Source organism: Mytilus galloprovincialis, chromosome 6, assembly GCF_965363235.1.
Source record: "Mytilus galloprovincialis chromosome 6, xbMytGall1.hap1.1, whole genome shotgun sequence".
NCBI classification, from domain to species: Eukaryota; Metazoa; Mollusca; class Bivalvia; order Mytilida; family Mytilidae; genus Mytilus; species Mytilus galloprovincialis.
The window spans coordinates 102257505-102283997 of record NC_134843.1 but is presented as its reverse complement, the minus strand read 5'-3'; the positions used below and the strand labels follow the sequence as shown (position 1 = coordinate 102283997).

Sequence of the window (26493 nt, the reverse complement as noted above, 5' to 3'; positions counted from 1 at the left end):
TGTGTTCTTGTATTTGTAATAAATGATACCATTATATTGTTAGTATTTATTAACAAATATCAGTAACATGATTTAGCGAAATTATCAAATTGTATCCACAATTCTCAACAACTTTTTATTTGTTCGACTTAATAAATATTTTGATATGAGCGTTACTGATGAGTCTTATGTAGACGAAACGTGCGTCTGGCGTACTAAATTTTAATCCTGGTACCTTTGATAACTATTAAAAAAATTGTTTTGGGTGTTTAATATTTTTCAATTTTCGGTTCTTACAAATGTTTTTTTGAAATATTTGGCTTTGCGCGCTCATGATGAAGGTGAATCTAGAAAAGCGCTCAGACGCATAAAATTTATAAAACGTTTTATTTTTGAATATCAACGGAAAATTTATGTTTTATAATTTTTGAAAAATTATTAAAACAAAACCACACTTCATTCAAAAGTATCCGACTCACCTTTATTTTTATCAGAACTCATATCCAAATCAAATATATAAGGATATATGAATTCCATCACTGCAACAAGTTTTACAATATTTCGTCACTCGAGACAGTTAAATTTCAACATCTAAAGGGCGAGGCTTGTCGAGCTTTACAAATAATTAGAATTTAACTGTTGGGAGTGGAGAAATATCATAGATCAAGAGTGATAGTGGTGGAATCTGATTTTGTAATCCTTCCTTTTCAAACATTTGCAGAAAATTGTGTTCTTTATATATGACGTCATCAGGTATGATCGCCTTTATTATGACGTCAAAATAGGAAATTAAGAAGAAATAAAAACAAATTTGATGTCATAATTAAATTTCGACCAATCATTTGCTAAGAACAGATATTTCACTATCGATGAGAAATAATTTCTCCCACCGCTCAGGAAATGTGAAAATAGCACAAAAAAATTAGAGAAGTATAATTCCATAAACACTTGAAGAGCTATATGATCAAAACACTGCTACAGATATAAAAAAAAACTGACTAAATATATCTGAAGTCAATTTCTCAATTTATTAATGGTAAATGTAATTGAAATAGTAAGTTATTTATCACAATTTAATATGACTTCTTTTGGTTTATTTTTACAAATTATAACTCGTACTGCATCTTCTTATATCTAATAGTACATTTTAATCCTTCATTTGGATAGGCACAGGAACTGGTACCGGAGGCACAGGAACTGGTACCGGAGGCACAGGAACTGGTACCGGAGGCACCATGATAGGCGACGGACATGGAGGAACCATGATCGGAACCGGAACTGGAGGAACCGGAGCTGGAGGTACCATGATAGGAGGTAAATATATAAACTTGATAATCTAATAGGAAGTTATTTCCATCTCTTTTATTACAGGTAACAATCAACAGTTAGTAGTTTTAAACGTTGCTTTTTCTTTTTGGCGTTGGATGTTTAAAGAATAAAACGATTATCACTGAACAGCCACAACAATAAGCAATGATAAAATCAGACTAACATTTTTTGAAGATCTATATAAAACAGTTATCAGTTCTTCATATTTATTTAATCCGACAGCTTCATTTTGATTTTGCCATATGATAAGGAATTTTGCCATATGATAAGGAATTTTGTCATATGATAAGGAATTTTGCCATATTGCCATATGATAAGGAATTTTGCCATATGATAAGGAATTTTGCCATATGATAAGGAATTTTCTACTTTTCCTCTGAGTTCATGATTTTTTTGTTCACTTTTATATCTTTTTTTTTCAAAAGAATCAGTTTTGTAATTTAGATTCGAACTTTTGCATAAACTTATATGGAATACTGAAATTATTTGTTGCAAACTTGGTGTTTCTTTGTAGCTGTGTAGCTTCTCATACATAATCATTGTGAACTTGCTATAATTTCATCCGCCTTCACATTCTTATTTTTGTCATAATGACGAGTTTTATTTCTTAGACGATGTATATATTAGTACATATAAGGTATATGCAGCTTTCGGATCAATGTGATGATCTTTAAAGCGTGTAGAAATAATAATCAATGTGTATAGTTCCCATTTTCACGACGCTGTCTTTTTATTAAATGGTGTGTGAAATGTTTTCATATTGTGCGAAACTATCTATGTCATAGAAGATATGTGTGACTTCAAACTGATTCAAAATTATCTATTTAATTAACTGCTTATTTTCAGGATCATGTGTAGACAAACCAGGTACAAACTGTGCTTCCTATGGAAAGACCGTATGTACCGACAGTAAATACGCCGGATGGGTGCAAGACAATTGTTGTGCATATTGTGGTATGTATTAACCATGTAAACCTACAGTAATTTGCCGTTTTATGCTGTAAAACATTGTGTTTTTAGTATTCAATTTTTTGGAGAATTTGAGGCAGGAAAAAATTTACATATAGTGCAATCGGCAAGCGCATCATTGTAAAACAAACATGATAAAATTACATTTAGGGCTCACATAAATGAAAGGCGAAGGATGATTTATAATGCAATAATTGTGTATCAATGGATCTGATTTGAGGACAGCAAGTTTTAAATTTTCTATCTACATTTGTCTAGCCGAAATTTTATTCCTGGAATATGCTGTTGTTTTATTTCTTTGATTAATTATTTGAAATATCAAAACTTACTTCTTTTTTTATATCTAATTTGGTTATGTTCTAGTTCAAACAAGAAGCATGAAAACGACCTGCGTTTACATTTGATATTTGCCGCCGGAACCGTTGGTGTTATCGCTGAATTTTCGTTTTATGGAATTGTTTTCCGAAATAATGAATGAAATAGACTGATATTAGAATAGAGATATATAAACAAAGGCAAAATACCACTGTTTGAAATTCATAAATCGAGTGAGACAAAAACAAACCCGGGTTACAAACTAAAACCGAGGAAAACACATTTACTTTAAGAGGAAAACAATGAAACAATAGAAACACTGAAGTGAACAAAAGACGAACGACAATACAACACAAACAGAAACGAACTATAAGATAATAACTGCCATTTTCCTGACTTGGTACAGGACATTTTAGGAAAAAAAACTTGTTTTGTTGCTATCCAAACCTCGAACTGTTATGGCAATGTTAAATATAACACTAAAATAACACCATTTCATGACATAAACGTGTTGTACTTGTAGCTAGACAGCAAATTTATCGCTATTTGAGATTATTCGACATCTGATCCACTAAAATTTTAACATCATACAGCAATTACTCTTCCTTTGTGGCATGATACTTTTCATGCCCCATTTATGGGCCTTCTTTTCTGGTCTGTGCGTCCGTCCGTTCGTTCGTTCGTCCGTTCGTTTGTCCATTCGTTCATTCGTCTGTTCGTCCGTCCGTCTGTCCCGCTTCAGGTTAAAGTTTTTGGTCGAGGTAGTTTTTGATGAAGTTGAAGTCCTATCAACTTGAAACTTAGTACACATGTTCCCTATCATATGATCTGTCTAAATTTAATGCCAAATTAGAGATTCCCCCCATTTTCACCGTCCAATGAATATTGAAAATGACAGTGTTTACGGGGCATCCGTGTACTGGGAACACATTCTTTTTCTCTTATTATGTCACAGTTTACGAGAACATCTGTAATGTCCATTAATAGCTGACAAATAGCTATAAGGTGTATATAATTCACAACGACATGGCATAAAAATCGTAAAACGACCAAATATACAATTAACAGTATAATAAACACTACATAGGAAACTAATGAAGGCGCAACACGAAACCCTTAAGTAATCTGATGAAGGGCGGAAAGCTTAGAGATTCCATTTTTGAAACGGGGAAACACATGTTATCATATCCCTTATGAGACAGCTGATTTACCATGCCCATTCTAAATAGACTTTCGATACTGATAAATGTACAATATTTCACCATAGACTTAAATTCTTAAGAATTTATAATTGATGTATTTATTTTAGCCACCAGTGGAATGACAAGTGGTGGTACTGTTGTAAACACAGGAACTGGAGCTGGTCATGTTGGACAATCTACAGGTAATAGTCAAATATTATAGGTAGCTTTAGACAGTCATGTTGGACAATCTACAGGTAATAGTCAAATATTATAGGTAGCTTTAGACAGTCATGTTGGACAATCTACAGGTAATAGTCAAATATTATAGGTAGCTTTAGACAGTCATTCTCACCTATAGTAGACATGGTCAATACTTCCGACAAATATTATGATACATTATAAAAGAGGGACGAAAGATACCAAAAGGAACAGTCAAACTCATAAATCGAAAATAAACTGACAATGCCATGGCTAAAAATGAAAAAGACAAGTTAGTTAGAATATCAGACGTAAGATGTTAACAAATTGTTTTAAGTTTGTTTTTAATTTATATGGTTTAACAAGCTGTGTTAATTGTTTCAAGATTGATGTTTATAATCTTGATGTCCAAATCGTTAGTTATCTATTGAGTTTGTGTGCAAAATAAAGGCAACAGTAATATACCGTTGTTCAATAGCCATAAATCGATTCAGTGAAAAAAATCCGGCCACAAACCAAAACTGAGAGAAAAATATCAACTACAAGAGTTATCTATTTTAGGTTGTGTGTATAATAATCAAGTATATCAGCAAGGCCAGAAATGGAAGGATGGATGTAAATACCAGTGCACATGTACCAACGCCTCATCAGGAATGTACAACTGTCAATCTTTGTAAGTTAATGGACGTGTTCAAATGCCAAAAGATGGGCTATACTAAATGCCAGTCGTTGTTATTGTGTGGTATTCATATCAATGTACATCTGCATATGCCTAAACGGGACTGCATAATTGACAATCATTGTTATTTATTGTAACTTTGAGTTATAGTAGTTTTACGGTCGCAGGGGTATGAAGTAAAAATTGTTGAAAATAGTAAATGGACCTTTAACCATCAGAAGTCCAAACAGACAACACCAGAACAACAACGATAATGTCGAAACTTGGTCAAAGATTAGAGACTGGCCAAACTCTACAAAAGCCGTAGAAGTCACAAACCCAATTGCAAAATAAACATCAAGTCGGAATTCACAATCATTTAAAAAAATAGTACAAACCTTTTAAAGAATCACATATCGCGTCAAGGTTTTTGGCTGAACTAGTTTTAAGGGTTTTAATAAGTTAAGACGCATTTATTACTTTTGATTGACATAAGTTGGAAAAAAAGAGAGTATCACTGTTTAAATTTCCACATTAAAAATAATCACTATTTTAAAAGTGTTTTCGTATGATTAATATTTCCAAACTTCCTAGGAAAACAGTGTGCTGAAAACGGTAACTCTTATTAATCATTAACAAATCATTATGATAGGATCAAGTTTAATGCATCACTTTCTTCGAAGCATGTCATCAGATTTCTTCAACTCAAATATATAAAGTAGCACAAGTATTAAAAATAAGTAACATAATTGTATGAAAACTTCATTATGACTTTTATTTATATTTTCTTCCTTTTATTTATTGCAGATGTGTTCAGTTTAACTTACCTAGTGTATGTACAATGCAGCAACCAGCAGCAGGCATGTGTTGTCAAACCCCCAGTTGTCCCCCAACCGTACAGATTCAATATCCACCAGGATATACCCCACAATAACAAGGACATATAATAGATCATTAAATAGTGGATTTTTTATACTTACTTTTTATTCAAACCCCCAAAAAACTAGCTGAGAATAAAACAAAAAATAAGGGCAACAGAAGTATACCCCTGTTCGAAATTCATAAATCAATAGAGAAAAATCAAATCTGGGTTACAAACTAAAACTGAGGGAAACGTATCAAATCTGAGAGAACTACGACACAACAGAAAAACAACACCAAAATGTAACACACACAAAAACGAACTATAATGTAATAATTGCCATTTTCCTGACTTTGTACAGGGCATTTTATGAAAAAATGGTGGGTTGAACCTGATTTTGTGGCATGCCAACCCCCTCGCTGTAATGGCAATGTTAATTTTAACATTAAAATGACAACATTACACGACAGGGCTACAATAAATAAATGGGAGAAAATATAGGACAAAGAAACAAACGAATAATAGCCATCAAAAGGTACCAGGTTTAAAATTTTGTACACCAGACGTGCGCTACCTCCACACAAAACTATGCTCAGATGAAAAAAGTTTGAAAGCCAAAACAAGTACAAAGTTGAAGATCACCGAGGACCCAAAGTTCAAAAAAGTTGTGACCAAACGGCCAGGTTTATCCGTCTGAGACAAAAAAAACATCATTATTATCAACAATAATACATAGTTTTGCAACCAGTAAATTTAATAAAATGACTATATAATAGATATACATGATTAAACTGAAGTCGTGACTAGCTATAGAATAAAAACGAATACATTACAAAATCACAGCCGTGTTAGCCAAAGCCATTGCAACTCCCAAAGTGACGTCACATTTGAATTTCTAAAACGTGTTCCGAAAATTAAGAAAGAATTTGGATGAAATCAAGATTAGATTTGTATGACTTATTTAACTTATATTAATAACAGTGAAAATTATAATACTAATAACTAATTGTAGTAGTAATTAGATAATTAATTGTATTATTTAGCGTTGTCGGCGTTTCTTCTGATCAAACTGCAAACCAAATATATTGTGTAAATTTCGTTGATCCAAAATAAAATCTACCAAATGAACTGGATGATTAGTTATTCCCAACATAACACACGAATACAACAGAAACAAAATACGATTTACAACTACAAACGTTAAGACATTTGACAAAATCCGATTACAACAACAAACACAACTTCAAAACCCAACAAATGAATTTGGGATGGAAAGTACCGTGCCACGTCTTAAAGCAATACGAATTCACAAGCAGCAAAACAGTCACATCGAGAATAAGTCACGTTCGGTAATAAAAAGATCAGACGCAAACACAACTTCAAAACCCAACAAATGAATTTGGGATGGAAAGTACCGTGCCACGTCTTAAAGCAATACGAATTCATACGCATCAAAACAGTCACACCGAGAATAAGTCACGTTCGGTAATAAAAAGATCAGACGACGTAATGACAAACCACAATCTTAACACGTGGTAAAAATGTCCATAGTTAGTTTGGACAAAGATACATCGTATGGATCAACCTATTCGTGATGATGTTCGTAAAATTTACGGAGTGTCATTTTTAATCTGTCCTCCTCATAACTTTGTCAGAGCAGTTTCTGCGTTAGGAACACACTCCTGTATATGAAGTCCGTAATACTGTTGTTTGGATACAACAGTGAACGTTAGACCTATCAGTGATGCTTATATCAAAACATCGTTAAGGTTAAATTATTTACGACGTGTAAAACATTGAAACAACAAGTATAAATAGTGCTACCGAATCTGACTAAAGGCATAAATGACCATGGAAAGAAAGTCATTTTAGTGTTTTGAAATGCATGTTTCACGTGCCAAGTTGTCCGCCTTGTATATTTGATGAGTTGTAATAATGCTAACACATATTCCGCAGACAAAGCCGTTTATAATATACATGTAATTAGGTGAGGCACGTTCCGCTATATAGATGATGTTCTCTCACTACATAATAATAAATTTGGTGACTATGTTGATCGAACTAGACTTACATCTAGACATTGACAATGAGGGTCGGTTAAAAACAAAACTTTTGAAGTATTAAACTTTGAATACTTGATAAATCACATGGTATGACGTATTTGATGATAAATCACATGGTATGACGTATTTGGTGATAAATCACATGGTATGACGTATTTGGTGAATCACATGGTATGACGTATTTGATAAATCACATGGTATGACGTATTTGGTGAATCACATGGTATGACGTGTTTGATAAATCACATGGTATGACGTATTTGATAAATCACATGGTATGACGTATTTGGTGAAAAAAACCAACACTTGATCATTAAGAAATTTGAAATCAATCATATTCTCCAATATATTACTTACTTGATCTTATAAGTCTCGGAAAAAGACGTTTCTCGTTTTATATAGATTATACCGTTTGTTTTCCTGTTTGAATGGTTTTACACTAGTAATTTATGGGGCCCTTTATTGCTTGTTATTCGGTGTGAGCCAAGGCTCCGTGTTGAAGGCCGTACATTGACCTATAATGTTTACTTTTATAAATTGCTATTTAGATGGAGAGTTGTCACTCATATCACATCTTCCTATATCTATGTGACAATGTGTATGGTCATCCGTCCTAATCTCAATTCATAGATCAGCGCCTGTAATAAACAATATTACTTTTCTTTCCCAAATTTATGTTTTTAGTTTTGTTGTTATATTTGTTATTCTCATCATCGTATTTTGTCTAATGCTTAGTTCGTTTCTGTGTGTGTTAGATTTAATGTTGTGTCGTCATTCTCTTATATTTAATGCGTTTCCCTCGGTTTTGGTTTGTGACCCAGATTTGTTTTTTTTTCTATCGATTTATGAGTTTTGAAGAGCAGTATACTACTATTGCCTTTATTTACATGAATTGAAGGTTTTATCCACCGTTTTCGTTTTCGTATCAAGTCAGGAGTATGACAATTGTTTTCCATTCGATCGATATGCTTAAACTTTTGATTTTGTCATTTGATACGGGAGTTTTAGTGTTGAATTTTCCTTGGAGCTCGGTATTTTTGTTATTTTACTGTTTAAAAGGTCTTACAATTTTTTTTTAACTACTAACATTAATTATGGATTCTTTGATTTTTTTAAAACAATGTTCAAATATAAAATTATTCAAACCAACAAAATTACCGAACTCCAATGAAAATTCAAAATTTGACAAAATCAAACATTATCAACCATCGAAACTAGTGGTAAAAAGATGATGAGTAAAAGTTTGAAGTTAAAATTATTCACTTAAATATCTATATCCCCCCATGCATACATATGTAATATGTAACAGTAGTGTATCAGTGTTTAAAACTGAAAGGATCGCATTGGCCGGAATTAGTACAACTTTTTTGAATGTTTGATTAATAATGTCTTTACTTTCGTTGTACATTTGTTTGTTCTATAGCTTAAGTTCGAGCGAGTCTGACGTGCTAAATCATTAGCCTGTTATTTTAACTTTGTACTTGTTTGGCTTTATAAATATTTTGATATGAGCGTCACTGATGAGTCTTATGTAGACGAAACGCGCGTATGGCGTACTAAATTATAATCCTGGTACCTTTGATAACTATCATTAGCCTGTGATATTTGATAAGTTTATATAAACAATCAGTTTCCCAAACCACTTTTTCTAACTAGCATCATTGTCAAACAGATGTCTATAATAGAAGGTTTATTAATATCTTAGTGTACATACAGTCTAAGAACATGATCTCATGTCCTGTTGGTTTTTTTTTCGTGTGTACCGATTTTTGAGGCTGAAAGAAAACTAGCAGTTTCGGTGATATTTGAATTCGTGATTTAACCATTCCTATTGAAGATTTTTAATTCACTGCGATACTTCTTTTTTAAATGATCTTCAAAATTCTCTAGTTTAAACACTCAAACAATACCATTGCTCAAACGCAACATAACGAAAAGACAACCGACATAGAAACGAACTATTATGCATTTTAAGAAAAACTGTTGGGTTGAACCTGGTTTTGTGGCTAATCAAACCTCCTCGCTTTATCACGAAGTTAAATATACAGCTAAAATGACAACATTACATGACGGGAATACAGTACAAATAAATGCAAGAGCATCAAAGACAGAGAAATGCATAATTAAAAAATATGTAATAGTTTTTTTAGTAGTACATTTCGACTTGTGCATTTTGAAAAATTATGTCTTTCAAAATTGACGTCTCAATTTTTTATGGGAATCTAAAAAGAAAAAAAAAGCTAACACACTTCAGCATTCAAACTATAGTTTTGAAGAATTCATTTTTTTTATCTTAATTGACATTGCGTCATCATTCTATTTTCAATAACACACGTGTGCTATCCTACTTTTGGCAATTTTTTAGAAATTGAAATGCGCTGTCACTTAAAAAGTAAAATCACAAAAATACTGAACTTAGAGGAAGATCAATTGGGAAAGTCCATAATCACATGGCAAAATCAAATAACAAAACGCATCAAAAACGAATGGACAAGAACTGTCATATTCCTGACTTGGTACAGGCATTTTCAAATGTAGAAAATGGTGGATTAAACCTGGTTCTATAGCGCTAACCCTCTCACTTTTGTAATGACAGTCTCATCAATTTCCGATATTTTTACATTGATGCGTTAAATTTGTGCGTTTATCAATTTGTCTAACACGGCTGTGAATTTTTATATGCTGGTTTAGGTGATTTATCTATCCGTTTTTATTTTGTAGTAAGTCACCGGTTTTATCATTTATATCTATTATGTAGTCATTTTATAAAATTCACTCTTTGCAAAAGTAAGAATTATTCTAAAAAATAGGAATGTTCTTATCCCAGGCAAAAACCCTACCCGTATTGGGCACAAAGTAAAATCACAAAAATTCTGAACTCAGAGGAAAATCTAATCGGAAAGTCCATAGTCACATGACAAAATCAAATGACAAAACACATAAAAAACGAATGGATAAGAACTGTCATATTCCTGACTTGGTACAGGCATTTTTGGAACTTTTGGTCCTCAATGCTCTTCATTTTTGTACCTTTTTTTTTTGTGGCTTTCGAACTTTTTTCATCAGAGTGTCACTGGTTAGAATTGTGTGGACAAAACGCGCGTCTGGCGTATTAAATTCTAAACCTGGCACCTTTTGTAACCTATTATTCGTGTGTCCTATATGTTCTCCGATTCATTTGTATTGTAGTCCTATCATGTAATGTTGTCATTTCCGTGTTATATATAACATTGCCATAAAAATGGGAGGTTTGGCAGGCCACAAAACCAGGTTCAACCCACCATTTTAAAAAAAATTAAAATGTCCTCTACCAAGTCAGGAAAATGGTCATTGTTATATTATCATTTTGTTCTGTGTGTGTTACATTTTAATGTTGTATTTTGCATTTTCTGCTTGGACTATATGCAATTTTGTGTTTAACTGCTTAAGATAATACCCAATGTTGACTGCTGTTTCCCTACTTTTTACAGGTTTACCTATTATATAAATAATAAATGTGGTATGAGTTCCAATGAGACCCTCCAACCAAGTCACAATGTATTAAAAGTTAACAAACATTGATCACAGTACAGCCTTCAACACGAAGTATTGGCTTACAGCTAACAACAAGATATAAAAAGCCCTGAATGGACTTGTGTAAAACAATTCAATTTTTTTTTCAAACCAGAAAACAACGGTCCAATCTATATACAAAACGAGAAACGCTTATGAACCACAGCAACAAACGACAACCACTGAAAAATAGTCTCCTAACTTAAGATAATCATGGTACCTTTGATAACTATTAACACATGTGGATACAACTGCAGAGGGCTTTGACATTTTAACAGGCTCCGACCTTTGTATGCTTGTTTTATTAACACATTGTTGTCATTTAATGGAATTAAATGCGACTGCCATACAAGTAGGAGGTTTAGGTAGCTATAAACCCAGGTTCACCATTTTTACATCAGTCAAGGCCAGTATCAAGACAGAAATATGGCTGTTGTTTTCTATTCGTTTGATGTGTTTCAGTTCTTGATTTTGTCATTTGATAAGGGACTTCTCAAATTTGAATTTTCCTTGCAGTTCAGTAGTTTTGTTTTTTTACTTTTTACTTTATGATGGGCTGGAAAATGTGTATGTGACAGGTCAACGTCACGGAACAAATATGTATTAAACAAAACACACCATTGCCACACACCACGGTTTAAGAATTTATAAAGAATGTATTGTAACAATTAATTATCGTAAATGAGTTTTGAGGCTTGCCTCTGTGAGATAAAAAAAAAAAACACAAAAACTTTACTCTTTATAACATTAAAACGTATTCTGTTGATAAATAACCAAAGGCAGCGATAAAACTGGATCCAATAAAAACTAATAAAAGCATGTTGATGAACTATGATTTAATTGAAAAGATAAAAAAAAACTTAACAAGAGCAAAGAAATCACAGAATAAACAAATATCAACATAATAAATATATAATAAGAAATAAATAGAAATAAAGTGTCATGATTATATTGTATGTACTGAATATTAGGAAACTTCATATTTGTATCTTTTAATGTTGTTATTGAAAGGTTTATGTTGTAACTCAAATGATCTCCATATTTAAGAATGATTTTTATGAGCTATTATAAGATTAAAATAGTCTTTTCATAACTAATTTCAATGAATACTGTGTGTGGTATACGTCAATGAGACAGCAGCCTCACGACGAAACAATAAAAGACATCAACAGGGTAACATATAGTATTCAAAACCAGTGTTCTATATATAATAAAACTGTACATAAAATGTATGGAACATTAGAATGTCTACTTTGAAGATTGACGTTTAATTTGAAACTATGATTACTCTAGTACTTTATATAATAAATATTCCTCGAGTGACGTAAATTTTCAAACAAGTTTAGAGATCGTTTTTAGACGATCAAGTTATGGCAACCTTCCAAGTCTGGCGTCATCGTCATTTAAGCATCTAATCGAAACACTTATATTTCAATGGTAGAGATATGAATTTCAGAAATTGTTAAGGAGATCTCGGTGAAGAAGTAGAGGGAAAATGAAACATATTACAAATATGTAAAATATGTCTTTGAGTCCCAATTATTGATTACTGGTTTTAGGGTCAGGAAATCCAAGAAAACTCAAACACTAATTTGAATTTTGTCGTTATCAGGTTAAAGAATATTGAAGCTGATAATAAAATACAAAATGCGTATGGCTTTACATTTCGTTATGAAACACGATTTTGGCGTAGGTGATGTGCATTGGTAAAATCTTGATACATACAACTAGTTACGATTATACTATATCAAATATAATACTCAATATTATACTATTGGTTATCACAAAGACGATTGTATGTTAAGACTACATTTACATAAGAAGTGATATGTTAAAACAATTCCATTAAAAAAAATGGGAAAATTTCCGAATGTTCAATCAGAAAGGTGTACAAATTCTTTACAGTTTAAAGGGAGCTTGAATTTTCCTAATTAAGGAGGATAAACTCATATTAGATATAAAAGGAATACAGCACGCCAGAAGCGCAGAACTTTGTGGGAACATAGTTTTAACAGTGTACAATTACAGAAAATACATAATCGTTATTAGTCAAATACCAATCTATTTCGGATATTCTCTTTCGATTTCCTTTCAGATGAACATATGATTACATTATTTTCTAAAAATCAACATCATCATCAAATCCATTATTTTGTTGTCCGACTCCGGTCATTTTGGTATGTTTAGGGTCATTCTGTGACATTAAATCCTTTGATGATCCGTGTGGTGCGACGGTCAGTTGATTTGGTTTACCATCGTCATCATCAAAGAAATCGCCATCGTCCCCTTGGATCTCAATATCGTTGTCGTTTGCTGGTTTCTTTTCGGGTAGTTCTAAACCATACTCCGGATCAGAGTCGGGGTCGACTTTGCTCTTGCCACATGTTCTTCCCTTACAACAAGGCCAGAAACAGCAACACGTGGTGCAACAAAAGCCACAGCATTTCTTACAGACTGTGAATACACAGACTAATGTCCAGATACCCACACATCCTCCTATAAAGGCGATACCTACCCCGACCATGCCTCCCATTCCAAGGGCGATAATACTTCCTATCAGTTCTTCGAAAACTAAAAAATAAATATATAGACTTTCAAGTTAAAGTGTATTGTACAAAAATATAGAAAATGTTAACAGATCTTTGTTTAACTGAGGATGCCATATGTGTGTCCACTATATGAAGACTTTGAAAGTTATAATAAAATCTAAGAATGTTGGTACAAACAAGATATATTATGACCAGAAACTGTATCAGCATAATAAAGTTTCTGTTCATTCATACTAAAGGATCTGTCGTTACTAATTGATGGTAACAAACGCACTAAAACGCAAATATAATGTATGTTTTCCATGATATCATGGAAATTGATAAAACATGAAATTAAATCAAACCCACATTGAAACAAATATTTTGTATAACATGTGTACCACTTACTCTATAAAAATAGAGAATAAAACAACCAACATTGTGTACATATGGAGGTGGAAGACGTAAATGTGTATTTAGCAGCTGATTCTTTCATACAATTAAAGTATGCCCTATTTAGTTATTATATAAGTAATATAACCTACATGAGCAGTCACTTTCATCCAAGTCGTCATTACAGTGTCTAGTACCATCACATTTCAGTCTCTCATCAATACACACATCTTCTGTGGTACAATGGAACTCGTCATCTTGGCAAGGACCTGTAAAGTATTACAATATATAAATAAATGAAACTCGTCATCTTGGCAAGGACCTGTTCAATTATTACATTATATAAATAAGTGGAATTCGTCATCTTAGCAAGGACCTGTAAATTATTACATTATATAAATAAGTGGAATTCATCACCTCGGATTGGACCTTCAAATTATTACACTATATAAATAAGTGGAACTCATCATCTTGGCAAGGACCTTCAAATTATTACAATATATAAATAAGTGGAACTCATCATCTTGGCAAGGACCTGCAAATCATTACATTATATAAATAAATGAAACTCATCATCTTGGCAAGGATCTACGGAAGCGTATTAGCGACACACATTTTTTTTAATTATTTTTCTTCCTATGTTTGCGTTGTAACGCAAACATTTGCGTTATAACGCAAAACCTTTTGCGTTATAACGCAAACATTTGCGAAATAACGCAAACCTTTGCGATATAACGCAAACCTTTGACTTATAACGCAAACCTTTGCGATATGACGCAATCCTTTGCGTTAAACGCAAACCTTTGCGATATAACGCAAACCTTTGCGTTATAACGCAAACCTTTTCGATATAACGCAAACCTTTTGCGTTATAACGCAAAACCTTTGCGATATAACGCAATCCCTTGCATTATAACGCAAACCTTTGAGATATAACCCAATCCTTTGCGTTATAACGCAAATATCTTGATTTCAATTATTCATTAAGTTTTGTATATATGTGCGTCTGTCATTCATTTCGGATGTGATTTACTAGTAGATAAAAAAAAGAAACATACATACAAGGCCAAATCATTATAATAAATATGCATAGGAATAATGGAATACTTGAAGTGCAATTATACATAAATTAAGACTGATTTGTGCATCAGAAAAGTATATAATTTAACAAGAAAATGGATATAGTTTAGTATATAGTCATATTTAAATTGAAAGATCAAAAATAATGTCATACAATTGTGAAACCTTCAAGTCAAATAGACAAAATGATCTTTCTGCTTTAAAATGAATTATTAATAAGGAAATATTTTTTTTAAATCTCAGAATATGATCAAGATTCTTTGATAGAAAGTCATTGAATTTTCATTTCAATATAATGAAGTAGTTTTAAGATGCTTGGGTAGCAATTTGAATAGAGAGAACATAATTTTATTAATAAAACATCTTCATTCTATACATTTATTGCCAAAGGGTAGCTTGTTTGAATCTAACCTACTTTACACAGTTCTCAAACGAGAGCTTACTTTGGAAGTATATTTATATTCGGTTATAGCTATATTAGCAGGGTTGGTTTTTTTTCTATATATATAATAGTAGTAACATGGATATCGTTTTTGGGAGCCTTTATAGTTTGTTGTTCAGTGTGAGCCAATACTCCGTGTTGAAGACCGTACTTTGGCCTATGATGGTTTACTTTTACGAATAGTGACTTAGATGGAAAGTTTTCTTATTGGCACTCATACCACATCTTCTTATATTATTCTGCTCATTATAAGTCAATGATATGATATAATTATTCAAGCATTTTACTTTGCAATGACTACAAAGGTGATAAATTTTAATATAAACAGCCTCCTCCACTAATAACTACTGTTTCCTTTGAATCTTAAATAAGAAATAAGATAAAACAAATGTTTGCGTTATAACGCAAAGGTTTGCGTTATATCGCAAATGTTTGCGTTTAACGCAAAGGTTTGCGTTATATCGCAAAGGTTTGCGTTACAACGCAAATGTTTGCGTTATTTCGCAAAGGTTTGCGTTATATCGCAAAGGTTTGCGCAAGGTCGTTGTAACGCAAACATAGGAAGAAAAATAAAAAAAAAACCAAATGTGTGGCGCTAAGACGCTTCCGTAAGGATCTGCAAATTATTACATTATATAAATAAATGAAACTCGTCATATTGACAAGGACCTGCACATTACTAGTATTACATTATATAAATAAATGGAACTCATCATCTTGACAAGGACCTGCAAATTATTACATTATATAGATAAATGGAACTCAATCATCTTGTTAAGGACCTGCAAATCATTACATTATAATAATAAATGGAACTCATCATCTTGGCAAGGACCTGCAAGTAAAGATGTCTTCGTTTTAACCTTTAGTGTCCCCATACCTTAGGGTCAGTATTTATGTTTATATAATTAAGAGTATGGGATATTTGAGGTAAGGGTTAGGTTTTATGTTTGAGGTTTAGATTACTGTTTTTGCATGGTTAAGGATTTTTTGTGTGTAGCTGTATATATATAGAAGAAGAAGAAGAAGAAGAAGAAGAAGAAGAAGAAGAAGAAGAAGAAGAAGAAGAAGAAGAAGAAGAAGAAGAAGAAGAAGAAGAAGAAGAAGAAGAAGAAGAAGAAGAAGAAGAAGAAGAAGAAGAAGAAGAAGAAGAAGAAGAAGAAGAAGAAGAAGAAGAAGAAGAAGAAGAAGAAGAAGAAGAAGAAGAAGAAGAAGAAGAAGAAGAAGAAGAAGAAGAAGAAGAAGAAGAAGAAGAAGAAGAAGAAGAAGAAGAAGAAGAAGAAGATGCTTTATTTCCATAAAATGGGCTCACAAGGAGCATAATATAATATCATTGGGTTGTGAAAAATTATATAGGTAACTTTTTGCATCATATAGATAAATGGAACTCGTCATCTTGTAAAAACGAAGGAATTGTCTTAGTTGTTGATGTGCCTCATTCCATCTGATGAAAGAAATAGAATATGAATGATATCCTATAGATTTGGGAGTTTCATAGATTTACAAATAACAGACAAGTAAAACTACATTTTCAAACTCAATTAAATACTAAAATAAAATTTAAAAGTAGGAATGATGCAATATTTGTAAGCCAAGCCAAACAACTTCCCACATAGATGTTACGGTGTTCTTAATATTGTTGAGATGACTATAATGTGTCAAATAGGAAGAGTCCCAAATATTTTTTCGGGTATTTTACTTATTATTCTTATTTCACAATTAAAAAAAAATGAACGGCCACCTTTAAGTTTGTCTCGATGAAACATTGCTTGTTTTACAACTATATAAGCCATGTCAAATCAGGTCGTTCAATAATTTTGTCAACATGAACATCTCCGTGGTGTGGTCATTATAGCTTATATTTATATAACTTGAAACCCATGTAATTGTGGTATTATAAAAGAGAGGTGACAATCGGTGAATGACCACTCCAACATGATTTATTAGAATTACTGGTATATTTGGCTACAGTAAGTTAGATCGTGTTATTATATCTTTAAATCATACCACGTTTACTTTATTTCCGGATTAATATGTGATTAGTCTGATATGTATTTAAACTTAACAAATATAAATCAATGTGTAATGTAGAATGATTTCAAGTCACTGTGTAGTAATAATAGCTGATAATGCTCTCTCACTTGGATTGAACAACTAAAAGATTTTTTGAATTATTATAAACTGTTTTCAGGTATATATGTCTTACCACTACACGAAATGAGGTATCCTAAAAATGATAAAATTGCATGTTGACACTTTTCCTCCAAGTATATGAGTGTGTTCCTGGTCTTTGATAATTTTATGTTACTAGTATTTTAAAATATGTACTATCCACAAGAGTTCAAATAAAGTGATAGAGAGCAATTGTAGGCAATTATAAGGCCTTCAACAATGATCAAACCATAAAATATAGTCAGTTTTAAAAGACACCGACAAGGAATATATAAAACCATTCAATCGATGATATTGAAATGACTTACTTGGTTCTGTTCGAGTTCCTCTAAACCTGAATCCGTCTCCTGATCCTGACGAATCAGCGTGAAACTCCAAAGTTAGATAACGCTGTGTTCCGAACCTAACAGTTGGAGTTGTACTACCACAGAATGTTCCTAACAGGGTACCAGGAGCCATACCAGCTATATCAGAATCGTAAATTTTTAAATAGTCTTTTGTGCAACCTGCAGAGTTTTCCAAATCAAAATACATCCAGTCTATCTTAAATCTGAAAATTAAATTACATTATATTGTTTAATATGAATAAAATGAGATGTAAAATGGATGAACGTCAATCACACAGAAACAAAACAACAAAAATAACCAAACGGAAACAGGAGTACATACAAGATGTCAAGCTATAAATCGTCTATAGATACAACGTTGTAAACAAATTTTATCAGAAACAATCATGCATACGTTTTAAAGTCAGATCTCCAAATATCAAAAACATTGAGCATACGACAACTAAAACCGAGGTTTCTGACTTGGTGAACATATGAGATAATCTTACCTCCTATACATTTCTAGGCATATGATTGGTTAAAAGCGTCCGCGTGGAGACCGTATATATTTCATATTAGGTTGGTAGGGAAGCGGATCTTATTTTATACACGGTCAGTAGTGGTGTTACGTCCATTTATGATAACTAAACGGTACTGAGAAAAATTCTGAAGGTTTCAACAAACGAAGAATTGATGATTAAGATTGAAATAAATTCCTAAAACACATTTGAAATTAACAAGTTGTCATGTTTGGCATCTGTTATTGTAGTTAATGCTAACAGTATTGAAGACTTGCTTATTTTGATAGGTCACTAGTCTAAATTTCACACATTAAGATAGTCGGAAAGATAAAATTGGTACATACTGTGCTAGTGACGGAATACCGTATATATGGGGTCAGTAAATTCCATATGGGGGTTCGAGCTTCGCTAGCACACTATGTAACTAATAATGTAGCTGGATTAAATTATAATCCTTTCAGTTCTCAACCTCACTCTTTCCTTTATACCTGCATTAGTAAATTTACGAATAGCAGATCAGGAACTCAAAAGTACTATTAAAATCCTTGAATGGATAAGAAAAACGCAATATGAAAATACCGTTTTATAGAAAGTTCGCAGTAACTGAAAGCAAGCTTAAAGTATTTAGCCTACTGATAATTCTGACAGCCTGTCTACAATTTCATACATCAACCAAAAAACATGAAATTATGCAACCCTCTCCCTTTCACCCCAAAAAGACACTTTTAGTATAGGTTTAGACTATAAATCAGCGAATTAATATTAATAGGTTAAAGCGATGTGGCAGTCTGCCACATGCCATAATACTAGTATATGAAAAGACATGTTGAGGTCATTTGGAGTTCAACATTATACTTACAACGCTCCTCCCATGCTTCCTGCATCCAGAGTCATGACACAGTCTTTGTCCCCACCATAATTGAACCATTTGAGAGGATTTATATGGCTGTTGATGTACAGACTGGCATCCTCTACTACCTCATCACAAGAACCTCCGAATGCATCACTTGTATTAGGATTCATATAATCTGAAAAAAATATAATACATATATTAAAGACAGCTTCCATCACAAGAACCACCAAACGCATCGGTTGTATTAGGATTCATATAATTTGGAAAAATATAATAGATATATTAAAAACAACTTCCATCACAAAAACCACCAAACGCATCGGTTGTATTAGGATTCACATAATCTGGAAAAATAAAAGATATATATGACAGATTTCATTACAAGAACCACCAAACGCATCACTGGTATTAGGATTCATATAGCCAAGAAAAAATATATAAGATGTATACATGTAAGAACGCTTTCATTACAATTATGTACCACCAAACGCATCGCTTGTATAAACTTTTAAACGCCTAGTAATTTGTAAAACTAAAATAAAGGAAGCTAAATTGAGTTATCACGAGATGTTAATCGAATTTTGGGATCCATATTTTGGAATTTGTATAAACTCGGAAACGAAACAACTAACAAGTGCAGAATTATTGAAATGATATTAAAATTATATTAATGCAGTGTTTGTCTCTGTAACTCATTAAAACAATGTGTCACTAGCTTCGAATAGTCTTTAACAAACCAGATTTTTGGCGTATCAATAATTAGTCAACATCAATTCTACATACAAAATATCATTCTGTAATCTCTGGAATACTTTACTTTTACATCGGGCTTTCAGTATTTTGAAAGTAGCCATTGGTGAACTTAAAAGGGTAGTTAGTAATAAAGAAATAGAAGTATTCTAATGTATGGCGCTCTTGACTAATTTGACCTGTCGCACAATCTGCCTATTTTCACCAATCGTTAACTTTCCATTTCTATGTATAAACATTACAGCAGCGCCTGAATATGGAATCTATATCTCCCATATGATACGAAATTTCAGAGTTTGCATTTCCAATCAATCATATTTAGTTGACCTTTATATAATAGAGAATATCTGTTTGACAGATGACGACCGATATGTTCCGCAATCCCGACCATGTTTAGCCTTTTGAGAACCTTAGATCAGCCCCGGTCTTTTGTGTGGTTCGTATTGAGCAATCTTTAGTTTTCTATGTTGTGTTTTACTGTTGTGTATCTTTTTGTTGTATTTCGTTTTTGCCATGACATTATAAGCTTGTTTTCGACACATGAGTTACAATCCTTTTGGTATCTTTTGCATCTCTTTTATAAAACTGTAATCGCATGAGCTTTTATATCATTGAGTTGATCTTACAAAATTGTATTGATGTGTTTATACTTGAAATTGCTTATGGTAAAAGTCTGCACGAACGTTCAAAAAGGGCGTGCAGAATCAAATGATTGGAAATATTTCATGCAAAGTAATTCATGGTTATGAATTGATTAACTAATGATATAGATAATAATAAAAATAGATATACTAGTATATTGTATTTTTTAGTATTCTATAGGTCATTTACCAAAGAGGACGCATTATTGCTTATTTCATCATTTATGTTAAATTCTCACCCAATGTTGTATCTAAACTGAAGTATGTAACTATATATCATTCTAATTTAGAAATGTTCATTTAAATCGGAAAGGGTGGATTCGAAATAAACATATCAAGAGATATTTAAATCAATCTGAATAACTTAGGGTAATTTTGATAACATTTTTGTCTTGCTAAACTATGGTCTTATCCAAAATTGTAACCAATTTAGTTAAGTATGTGTGTTAACTTTATGTATTTAACGAGATATTGGCACTTACGGAGTGGTAACAGGGTTTTTCACATTAAGGAAAGAGCATTGTGGCACCGTTAAAGTCCACAATTCCTCTAAAGTCCACAACACCGCTAAAGTCCACAACAAATTTCCGCTAAAGTCCACAACGCCGCTAAAGTCCACAAACTTTCCGCTAAAGTCCACAAAATTACCTCCGCTAAAGTCCACAAGAAAACGCCGTTAAAGTCCACAATAACAAGTTCCGCTAAAGTCCACAAAAAAGCACCGTTAAAGTCCACACCAATTTTTTTATTGTTAAAAACATATTATTCGTTATTTTTATTCCATTAGTACAATACAAAGCATTGGCCTTTCTTCTCGGTAGTATTTTTTTTATCAGTTTGAAACATGAAAAAAGTACAGTATCGGTATATGATTTTGTTTTATCAATTTTGATCTTGATGGCCAATTTGGACATCATTTCTAAAAAGTTTGTAAATTCGTTAGTTATTATTACTGCATTCAACAAGTAAATTTTTTCTCTTATTCTTTGCATATAATCACTTTTTGGCATAATTAATGTACAAAGCAAAGGTGCCTCCTAATCTATATAACATTTGAACGGCATGCAACAATCTTGATTATATCATTAAACAAAAAAAATACTAAGTTTATGAATTCCCAAAGGTCTCCTGTCGCAAAACTTTTAACCAACGTTTAACGTTATTAATTTCTGTTATGATTTTCAGAACGGAAAAATGAAGCCAGTATGATAAATTCCAAATAAAAAAGAAAATATTCTATGCTTTAAGTTATATTTTTATCGATTAGTATCAGATATCGATGTGTTGAATGGGTTTCTACCAAAATGTCACAACAAAACCTAATTTGATCGATATAGGAAGATATGGTATGAGTCACAGTGCCAATAAGACAACTCTCTATCCAAGTTAAAATTTATAAAAGACCATTATAGGTCAAGGTACGGCCTTCAACACGGAACCTTGGCTCACACGGAACAGCCAGCTATAAAAGTCCCCAACAATTACAAGTGTAAAACCATTCAAAAGGAAAAACCAATGCCCATAAATGGGGCTTAAGAAAATATACATACACTAGTTGTTTATCTTGGTAAAGTGTTTTAATCACATGTAAAATTACTCACAAGATTAATTTCTATAAACTCACAAAACGCTAAATCTGTTCTACAGTATTAAACCAATAAAATTGTATTGAAAAGAACAGAAACATTCTTTGATATTATATAATTCGTAAAAGATTCAGCTTAAAACTTCATACTAGTCTTCCATCTAGCCTTTTCAAAATACTAAAAAAAGTATCTTTAAAAGAGAATAAAGAAACGAAATTAACTCTGAAAGCGATACCGTGAACTTTGATGTGACGTACATTTTATCAATCAATATGACTATAGTATAGTTCAACAATTGTTGGTGTTCGGGCTCAATGCAAGATGAACGTTCCTATCGCCTTTATTCTATATCCACATCCTGTCTTTATCCTATATCCACACCCTCCAATGCTCATAGACACTTATTTTTATTAGTTCTGGATTTCTCAACACACAAATACGTCGGCAAGTTTTTTTTTATTTGGTCATACTTTTCTTCGGTTAGTTTTGTTTTTCATTTTTGGTGTAAATCAAATTTTTGGATAAGATATAAACTTTGTGTTATATCATCAGAAATTGAGAATAAACGCTTCAAAATAGATAAATTACCAAATAAACAAATAAACCTATGAGAGGTCTGCTTCTATTGGTACTAATTTTGATTAAAATCTTACATGAAATAGTTCCTAAATATTTGTTATGAAAAATATCCGTAGATTTCATGATATATATAACAACTAATTATAGGTGACAAATACTTCTGACCATTTTACTTTACTGGCTTATCGGTTTTTGAAGTACAACGTTCCTAAATGTTCTAAAAACTTATCTTCCAAAATATACATGTATGTACTTCCATAACTTCAATTGCAATTTGAGCATTTGAACTTAATTTCATACTAAAAAATGTAGCGTCACTTTTTAGTTCACCTGGCCCGAAGGGCCAAGTGAGCTTTTCTCATCACTTTGCGTTCGGCGTCGTCCGGCGTCGTCGTCGTCGTCGTTAACTTTTACAAAAATCTTCTCCTCTGAAATTACTTAAACAAAGTGTAACTAAACTTATCCACAATCATCATAAGAGTATATAGTTTTAAAAATGTGTCCGATGACCCTGCCCGCGAACGAAGATGGCAGACATGGCTAAAAATAGTACATAGGGTAAAATCAGTTTTTGGTTTATATCTCTGAAACTGAAGCATTTAGAGTAAATCTGACGGTGGCAAAAAAGTTCATCAGATTTAGATATATCTGCCTTGAAATTTTCAGAAGGGGTTGCTGTCCCTGAGTTCTTTGCTATTATCTTAGATATTATTATAGTATCTAAATATAAATGATATCTTATACTATAAATTATGATTTTAACCTTATTTTACATGATTTCCAAAGGATCAGTAAATTCAGGTGAGCGACACAGGCTCTTTAGAGACTCTAGTTTATTTGGTTAAAGTTTTTATTTCATTTTCTGACTCTTGATAAATTTGACAAATGCACATGTATGGTCGACCTCATACTAAACCATACGAGTATACTCATACGGTACGAGTATACGTTCAGGTATACTTATATGGTCCACATTGTACGCGTAAGGGTTCAAATCAGATACACTCATATTGTCTGGAACATATATATATATATATATATACATGTAGCATTGTAGAAAAAAAACTTATACTTGTACTCATCATGGATAATACACAATACAGAACCACATCCGCGTATAATTTATTCAATTCATCTTTCATTCTGAAACAAATTCATTATCTTTTTGAAAACAAAACAAACAGTTGTTTATAATGTCTGTGTCATTTTGGTCTCTTGTGGACAGTTGTCTCATTGGCAATCATACCATATCTTCTTTTTTATATGCAAACCAAAGAGTGATGGAAATCTGCTCAGCACCACAAAATGCATGAATGTGTGGTATTCTTTATCATTATTTTGATTTCAAAAAAGAACATGATGGATCCAAGTCTATTTTTGAGATTTACGGACCGTTTTGACTGCTGTGGAACCTAACAGACACTGAATGGAAATCTTACTTATGTTTTATAGATATTGCAAAGGAAATTTAAATATCAAATATAGGCTCCAAATTATGTCTCCAGCATATATATAAAGAGAACGCTATGTTGGAGTTTCTTGTGGATGAACAAATATTTACTAAAGAATAAAAAGAGTATAATAGTTAGATAACTTTTCAGAAATGTTGTCTGTTTGATTGAGAGAAAATCGCATAAAAATTGATAAAGCAAATACTATAATTTTTTCATTCATCAAAATAGAATTTAGGCTGACAAGAAATACTTTCTAAGAACAAAAGTCCGTGCTTTTAATTAGATCTATAATATCGGGTGTAAAAAACAGAAAATTTTCTTTTGATAATGAAAAAAAAATGTTTGGACTTTAACGGTGCTTTTTTGTGGACTTTAGCGGAACATGTTGTTGTGGACTTTAACGGTGTTTTCTTGTGGACTTTAGCGGAGGTCATTTTGTGGACTTTAGCGGAAATTTTGTGGACTTTAGCGGCGTTGTGGACTTTAGCGGAAAATTGTTGTGGACTTTAGCGGTGTTGTGGACTTTAGAGGAATTGTGGACTTTAACGGTGCCACAGAGCATGTATCGAAGTGCCATCTTGCATAAATGCTTAGTACGGGTTAACAAATACTTTAACTTATAAATGTGTTCTTTAGTTTTATACGGCATACGATGAATTGCGTTAAGATAAAAGAAAAAAAAAAAAAGAAAAACATATCCCTTTCAAGATTGATGATTTTCTTAAATGTCGTTTCCAGTGGCTGATCCGGGGGACATAGAGGGCGTAGCCGTAGGTCCTCCTTTTTGATCGCCCCAGAAGTATTATATTATGTTTTTCATGATTTTCATGATTTATATGATTTTAAGTTTGATGCATAGAATCGTTCAAAATATTTCGCCTTTTAAGACTCATTTCTCTCGGTTGTATATAATTCATTGCATGGTATCCATGCCCCGTTTAAAAAATCTAGGATCAACTAAATAACTCGCAAATAGAATAAAATTAACAGTTCAAGACATATTACCGGTAGGCCAGCCATGACTTCTGGCGGTAAATAAATATCATTGATGACAAACGGTACCATGTTTAAAGTAAAATCACTATTTACTAACTAATTCTATATTGATAATTTTTCAATATATTTTTGTGTGTGTGCAAAATCATAAGGTATTGTTTCGCGTGTATAAATTTAATGCTGGCCATGAAAGGCACAAATTCTTATTCTGTTATTCCTATATATGATGAATTTTGATACATTTTATATGCATTCAAGCCGTGAAAAACTAAATGCAGCTAAATTATCAGACAAAACAGTTAACCAAAAATAGAGCAGAAGTTTTCAACAAATCATAAAAAAAAACTATGGACTACAATGTTCAATTTCAGTAATGTTTTACTAGTTTTCGGATATATATGAACTGGAAGTAATGTCAAATTTTAACTTTTGGACAAATGTCTGTCGATCTTAATTCTGCATATATAACTGAGCTTGGTCAATTGTAAAAGGAGACCACATTAAGACAATTGACCTGTTTTTTTATATTGTTGGTTGCTGTCTCATCAACATTCCTCCATATCTTCTATTTCAGGATGTGTAATAAAATTTTGCGTCAAACACTTAAAAATTATTTTGGCAAAAACAAATTGACCAAATATAATTTTAAGAATATAGAATAAAGTGAGATACATTAAAATTTAATTAAAACCAGACGAGAAGCAGGAGACGAAAGAGTAAATACTTACAATCAGCAATTAAATAAAATCCAAATACGGTTGTTATAGAGATAAGCAGTATACATATTTGTAAATTTCTAGCTTTAACTTCCATTGTGCTCCTGTCTTGTCGCGCTCGCCTGCAATTGGTATATAACAATCACACTGCTCCTTCCGCCTTCGTCTCGGGGTAACTCTAGAATTGTACTCGGAATGTAATGTCTTCACTTAGACTCTGTAAGTATAATCCCTTTAAAGGGATCACTGATCACACTAAATTATTTTAATATTATTAATATTATTTTATATTATTCTTAATCATAATTTGAAATATTAAGCTATTTAAATAATGACCTAAATCTATT

General features: G+C 32.2%; 2 protein-coding genes across 8 annotated transcripts in view; one reads left to right on the top strand and one right to left on the bottom strand.

Moving 5' to 3' along the window:
* Positions 1-5605, top strand: part of LOC143080985 (uncharacterized) — a 37847-nt gene extending 32242 nt beyond the window's left edge. For 5 of the 7 annotated variants that reach the window (XM_076257217.1, XM_076257216.1, XM_076257214.1 and 2 more), the window contains 5 exons: positions 1147-1293; positions 2155-2262; positions 3902-3976; positions 4536-4647; positions 5440-5605. In XM_076257217.1, the coding sequence (XP_076113332.1) occupies positions 1147-1293; positions 2155-2262; positions 3902-3976; positions 4536-4647; positions 5440-5566 (569 nt within the window). In that variant the 3' untranslated portion in view covers positions 5567-5605. The remainder of the gene's footprint in view (positions 1-1146; positions 1294-2154; positions 2263-3901; positions 3977-4535; positions 4648-5439) is intronic. The other 2 variants (XM_076257212.1, XM_076257211.1) reach the window with 2 other exon arrangements.
* A 6325-nt stretch (positions 5606-11930) lies between these two features.
* LOC143080979 (low-density lipoprotein receptor-related protein 12-like) lies at positions 11931-26337 on the bottom strand. The gene is made up of 5 exons (XM_076257206.1): positions 26159-26337; positions 19431-19599; positions 18033-18274; positions 14183-14299; positions 11931-13680 (listed from the first exon to the last, which is right to left on the bottom strand). The coding sequence occupies exons 1-5, from the start codon at positions 26241-26243 to the stop codon at positions 13229-13231; spliced, it is 1065 nt and encodes a 354-aa protein (XP_076113321.1). The 5' UTR covers positions 26244-26337; the 3' UTR covers positions 11931-13228.
* Positions 26338-26493: the final 156 nt, after the last annotated feature.

Coding starts and splice junctions, on each gene's coding strand:
- LOC143080979 (XM_076257206.1), bottom strand. CDS start 26,243: ATGGAAGTTAAAGCTAGAAATTTACAAATATGTATACTGCTTATCTCT. Junction 19,600..26,158: donor ATTTTATTTAATTGCTGATT/GTAAGTATTTAC, acceptor TATTTTTTTCAG/ATTATATGAATCCTAATACA. Junction 14,300..18,032: donor AGGAACTCGAACAGAACCAA/GTAAGTCATTTC, acceptor AATACTTTACAG/GTCCTTGCCAAGATGACGAG.